Raw genomic sequence first — 6,706 nt, forward strand, 5'->3', positions numbered from 1 at the left:
TATATATATATATATATATATATATATATATAATTTTTTTTTTTTGATTCAGTTTCTCTCTGAGAACGCATTAAGTTTCTTAAGTTTAGCCCAGGGCTAAACATGGCCCAGAAAATTCTAACACATGACTTTCTCATTTTAGATTCAGTTTGAAAGTGAATAAAAACACATGGGAAAACACACACACACAAAAAAACAATTCCTGGACTTAAAGATATCCCAGAGTTTTCTTTACATATCACCTAGCTACTTTTACCTCCAATTTCTAAAAATGAACACAAAGCAATTTTAATCAGTTTTCAAGAAGATGAGCTAATCTTTTATAAGCATGCATTCAAAGAAGGAAAGCATTCTTTAGATGTCAAGATTAAATGTGTTTATTTCGAGTTAGTGGATACAATGGTATATTACATACCAGCACTCCAAGCTATACCTATGTATTTGCCTCTAAATCTTCACACACTGTCAGTTTCCATTCCTCTAACATTCCATCACTGGGCCTCCTATTTCTAGCAAAATCATCATAGTTCAAATTTTTTAAAAAGTAAAAGCAAGATGATCACCACATTGTGCCTCCAGTGCCCCCAGAAGGATTATAATTGTTTTAAATAACTGTTTATGTTTTCAGTAAAGGGGGAAATTGATAACATGAGCACTAGTAATGCCACGACTAGGAGAGAAAGAACAGAATACAGATTAAAAGAAACATTTTCGGCTGGACGAGTTAGTTTCCCCTTAGTAAAAACTCCACATAATATCATCGATATGATGTCAACGTTAAATTGCTCAATTTGTGGGTCACACACTTAAGCGTATTGGCTAGTACACTTTTGCACTGAAACAGAAGCAATACAAGCTTTATGTTCTACCATTACACTTCCAGATTTTTCGCTTATTAATATACCTGCCAACTTAATGATTCTTGCATGCATTAGAGTTTGCTTTTGTAGAGTTAAGTTTATTTTCCCCATCCCTCCCACTCCCATAAACATTGCAATGTGAACTCTTTGCCCAATTTTACTAGAATGTTGCAAAGGACAGCTCTGTGCCACCTTGGGACAGGAACTCCCTGTCCCCTCCCTGGGCTAGAGATGGATCAGCAGTATTGATCACATCTCATCTTACATGCAAACAGACACTGCTCCCTTAGTTCCCCATGCCAGAGGCATTTGAGTCAGCAGGTATACATACAAAAGTGGAATTAAAAAGAAAAGAATAGAAAAGGAAAAGAAAGAAAAAGCTTTCTTGTTAAAGCCTATCATCCTAGAAGGAATCCATTGCTTTGAATTCACTTAAAGCCTGTACAGGTGAAATGTGTTTCTTCTGAGAACCTCGTCTAACTCGTGTCTGGAATTCTTCAGGCTTTTCTCTCTTCACAAGGGGCTTCTTCTCTGGAGCCTTCATCTTCCAAGACACAACAGGTGAGTTGACAGCTGCTGTCCCATAGACCTTCTGATATTTTGTTGAGGCCACATAAGATGCTTTCACCGTGAGGACAACAGCATTCATCAGATTTTTAGCTGCCTGGATGAGCGATGTGGCACTGTCCAGCTGGAGTGGAAGAAGAATGAAACATACTTGGGTTAGCCAAGGCACAACATTCAGAAGATGGAGGTGCAATTTCTCAGTTAAAACAGTGCTGTGTTTATTCAAGTATACAGTATTGCCAAAAAAGAAGCAGATTGTTACATGATAAGGAGAATAGGTTACAAAGCAGTCACCTCTCTTCTAGCCCTAATCCCAAAATAAAAAGAAAAAATAGAGGATACTCAACTATACGCAGTTTTCTAAAATCCCAGTACCTCGAAAGACAAAACCCTCCTTTTGTCATGTAAGAATTCCAACATAACAAAAGTTTTCCAAAGTGGAACATCTCATGTTATTGCATTAGGCTGATTGGTAATAATGACAATTATTTGAAAAGCATTTGGCAGGCACTAAAGAATAAAACGTTATAAGGGGTTTTATGGCTCTCCCAGTGGAAGTATCTATTTGTATACTATTTCTCCATCTTGAGCTCAGGATTGGTAGGGATGCAGGCAGCTAAGCAGAGGAATATGTCCATGGGTGCGCTGACTTTTTACTTAGGTGTTTATTGTGCTGCAGTACCTGACTATTCCCAGGTCTTAAATATACCTCATATAAAATATCAACAGTTGTGTCAGGCTTGCATAGGTCAAAGAACATTCAATGAGACCCCCTTATCCATGGGCTAATGAAATATTGATTTCTTACGATGTGTCAAATGCTATTTTACGAACTTTGTTTCCCCATTTAACTCTCACAACAACCCTGTGACGGAGGTATTACTGTCATTGCCATTATATGGTGAGAGATCTGGTGCATGCAGAGGTCCAGCAATTTTCACAGGTTTATACAGCTTAAGTGATGGGGTCCTTAAAGACTGTACTACTGTGCCATACTGCCACCCTATTGGGTAGAATGGCTTTAAAATTGCTAAGACCAGTCACAACTTAGAGCAGAGTAGGTGTAGAAGTTCATCTCCAGACTCTAAGGCCAGGTATTTTTCAAGTTACCTCTTTTCTGCTTTTAACTAGTTAGGCAGTGTGTTATAGACTGTATACTAGACGTTTCGATAACTGTTTCAAACTCCTAGAACACAAAAGCTGGAAAAGTTCAAAACTGCATTTCTCAGACCCCCTTTCAGGCAGGATTCTACATGTCACCTAGTGAAAGGAAAGAATTAACAGCTGGACTGCAAATATTACTCCAGCCTCAGGGATGCCTGAATATAGTCTGTTCATTAAACCTGTAATAGCAACTAAGGAAATGTATCCATTGCAGTTAAATGAGGGATCCAAGAATGTTCCTGAGTAATGTGTTCCTAGTTGCTGAGATTGTTCATTGTATAACTTGTAATCGGTGTAGCTATATTAGAGAATAGGAACTAGGCATACAACCTTCTGGGTATGAAGTAATTAACAGTGTTTATGCCCAGTGACCCCAAACACAGTGACTCCACTATGTGATGTGACCTGATTTCACTTAACTTGTCATTTCTTGTGACCAAAGCAAGTCCCAAGCAGTGACTGGGGACATCAGAAGTTATATCTAAAGCTAGGGGCAGGACAGGAATAAAGACGCAGACATAGAGAATGGACTTGAGGACACGGGGAGGGGGAAGGGTAAGCTGGGACAAAGTGAGAGAGTGGCATGGACATATATACACTGCCAAATGTAAAATAGATAGCTAGTGGGAAGCAGCCTCATAACACAGGGAGATCAGCTCAGTTCTTTGTGACCACCTAGAGGGGTGGGATAGGGAGGATGGGAGGGAGACACAAGAGAGAGGAGATATGGGGATATATGCATATGTATAGTTGATTCACTTGTTATAAAGCAGAAACTAACACACCATTGTAAAGCAATTCTACTCCAAAACAGATGTTAAAAAAAAAAGAAGTTATATCTAAAGACTCTATTATGTTGTTCTGGCTGTTATCTGTTCCACATCCTTCATTAAAGCTAAATAAACATTATTCTGAGTTTAAAAATTCTATGAGAAATGAACTCAATTCTTCTACCACAAAAAAGCTCATAAAATCAGATTATTTGAGAAAACAATGGAAGAAGCTTTCTACGTATGAATTTCTTGCAATACCATAAAACTGAGGCTTCACCACACACACACACACACACACACACGATTAAAAGCCAGTATTACATTGACGCCACAATAATATAGAGAAGCTGAGATTTGTGGATTAGAGCCATGACTCAATGAATATATAATTGATTGCTTTGCAAATTAAATCAACCAATTGGATAGAGTAACTAGTTATGCTACCAATTCTATTATACTGTATAAGGTGTCCATATACCAAAATAACTGTTTAACCCATAATGTTTACTTTTACAGCATAAGTTTCTAAAGTTAGCTAAGGAAAAGCAAATTCTAGATTATTCATGTTAATAGAAGGGAAACCAGGCACAGATTGGTCCAGTGATTCTCTAAGTACAGTCTCTGAACCAGCATCACCTGGGAACCTGTTAGAAATGCACTCTCTCAGGCCAATCCCCACATTTCTGAATCAAAAAAACTGGCAATCCAGGGGATTCTGATTCAAAGATTAAGGTTAAGAACCACTGGATTTATGACACCCAAAGACGCTCTCAAGGCTTATTTCAACCAATGATTTCAGGACTTCCACCATCAACAAGTTTGGTAACATCACAGCTAATTAACCAACTGAATCTCACTTTTTCATCTTTCCAATTATACCCCCAGGCAGAAGTATAAATAATGAAGAAAAGAGATAAGATAGCAAAATGCTGGGATGATTAGATCAGTCATAGTTTCTTTAGGAGCTAGATACCATACCCCTTGGCCAATCGACAGTTCCCTGTAAAATTCTATAATGTTTCAGAAAAGAGTAAAATTCGGTCATAAAGTTAGTTACTTCTGTTGTGTGCTATGGGTAAAGAGAGAGTAGAATGATATTATATCAGGGACAGTTCTGTTGATTTGCTTTGGGGCAACAGAATTAGCAGAAGTAGATTAGGGCAAGATATGTCTATTGTATTTTAAATTGTCCTCAGAAAAGCAAATCTTGGGAGAATTGAGTTGGGAGAATTGAGTGGATCCAAAGAGAAGAATTACAAATAATTTGGAGATTTTTACCACAGATTCCATTTTCAGATAGATGGTGTCTAATTCTGCTGCAAAAATATGATAGCCTGTTTCTTCTTCAGAACCCCTTTGCTCTCTCAGCCTGACACAGGAATCCTATGAATAAACCTAACACATTAGTTGACAGTGAGACAGCTCTAAATTATAAAGTCAATGATTTTGTTCAAGCCACCTGGTGGGGCAGGTACTGAATTCATGGCAAGGCAAAGAGAGTAGGTGAGGGCCAGGTAAGCCTGAACAAATATACTCCAAGGCAATAAGGCCAATCTAAAATTAATACAAAATTTGACTTGTTCTTAAAACTTGAATTCCCCAGGGATAAATTTTACCATTTGCCCTATACCCACTGTAATGATTTAGATCATTTTCAGCACAATCATAATTTGTTTTATTTAAAAATGGGTCTCCTTTATACTTGTCCAAAATAGCACTGAGACCTGGTTTCCAAGTGGCACATCTTGCTAAAAATTCACTTCCTAAAGAAAATACATTAAAAAGAGTAAAGCTACATGGAAAGAAGATTTTTAAATGGAAGGTTTAAGAAAACTTATTTCACATAATTGTGTTCTATTTTGTGGTGTATACTGTAACTAGGGCATTTTCAAACAGGACGTGTTAATGAAATTCTAATAATATTAATGCCCAACATTACTTGATCACTTACTAGGTGCTTGGCATTGCCTTAGTCCTTTTAATTAATTTGCATGACTCAAGTTTCAAAAATCCTTGTAGTAGAAACTGTTACCCCCATTTTAAAGATGAGAAAAGGAAAGCTTAGAGAGGTAGGATAACTTGTCCCTGTAGTAACTGGCAAAGTAGGAATTAAGACCTGTACTCTCTCTCTCCAAAGCCCAACATCTGAACCACTACATTGCATTACTTCTGTGAAGCATCATTTAATCTCTGGGGTCTTGTTTTTCAGTGACTAACTATCATTCGAAATGAACTGATCTCAATTATTAACTCTGTCTGGGCATCCTATAAACATCATGACTAAGTCTAGTGAGAGCGTCCATCTCACCTGGTCTGTGATTTTTAGTCTCATCCTCAGAGCCTGAATTCTTTCTAACTAAATCTTCTGGATTGGGATGTGCTACTGCCCAGCAATCCTTCCTGGCCTTTTGACTGGTCTCCTGGCTTGGATGCACCTTGACGGCAGCAGTTCCTGGGATCTGATCCCTGCAGATTTTTCTTGTACTTGCTCTGTTTCTATGAAGTACATTCAATATACAGCAGTAATGACTGCTGTATATTGTTGTACCCTCAGGTGGGGCTCAGCTACTCTGGTTAGTGTCCTAAGCCTTTATCTGGGCTGGTCTTGCTAGCTTAAATAAGTCTCAAAGGTGGGCTGTAGCCAGCCATTCCTCAAGTTGGCTTGCATATACACTGACTAGACTTATCCACGGAAAGAGACTTGTATCTTTTCCTGCTCAAGGGCCTTTCTATTCCTATGAGGCAGCTCATTAAATTCTTATATCAAGTCTAAGAGAAGTGGCTACTTAATTAAAAAAAAATAATAGCTTACATTTAGCAAATGTTACCATGAGCCAGTCTCTGGACTAACTTCTCAAGTTTCCTTTCTCTCATTCAATCTCACATCCACCCCTCAGACAGGGAATACTATTGTGCTCAGCTAAGTGGGAAAGCCAAGATTTAAACCCAGGAAGCCTAACTCCAGAGCCCATGCTCTAACCATTGCTCTATGATGCTTCTCAGAGTCGAGCATGGCAGACGAATCCATAGCCCCCAAATTTATCAAGCTGTACTAGATTAATTCTCTCTATTCCATTCCATAGGTGTCTGCTGTCCCTAACCACGGAAATTAGGCTTCTCCTAATTCTGTCACTATTCTTTTTAAAATATCAAAGTACTATTTTAAAAAGGCAACAGATGTTTCCTCACATCTTGTTCTATTACAGTCCATGAAAAGCAAATAAGGGCGGGAGAGCTGTTTTACAGCCAATTCTATAGGGTTTTTCTGGCTCTTTTTCTGCCTCTATTACCACTCTCTTCTTCTTAACCTCACTTAACTTCTAATAGACAGATTTCTCTTTC

General features: G+C 38.2%; 1 protein-coding gene across 3 annotated transcripts in view; it reads right to left on the reverse strand.

The window, feature by feature from the left end:
- Positions 1 to 286: 286 nt before the first annotated feature.
- Positions 287 to 6,706, reverse strand: part of LOC103080445 (catenin alpha-2) — a 273,579-nt gene continuing 267,159 nt past the window's right edge. For all 3 annotated transcript variants that reach the window (XM_007447246.1, XM_007447245.1, XM_007447244.1), the window contains one exon: positions 287 to 1,551. In XM_007447246.1, coding sequence (XP_007447308.1) covers positions 1,264 to 1,551 — 288 coding nt within the window. In that variant the 3' untranslated portion in view covers positions 287 to 1,263. The remainder of the gene's footprint in view (positions 1,552 to 6,706) is intronic.

Source organism: Lipotes vexillifer, unplaced genomic scaffold, assembly GCF_000442215.2.
Source record: "Lipotes vexillifer unplaced genomic scaffold, Lipotes_vexillifer_v1.1 scaffold1047, whole genome shotgun sequence".
NCBI lineage: Eukaryota > Metazoa > Chordata > Mammalia > Artiodactyla > Lipotidae > Lipotes > Lipotes vexillifer.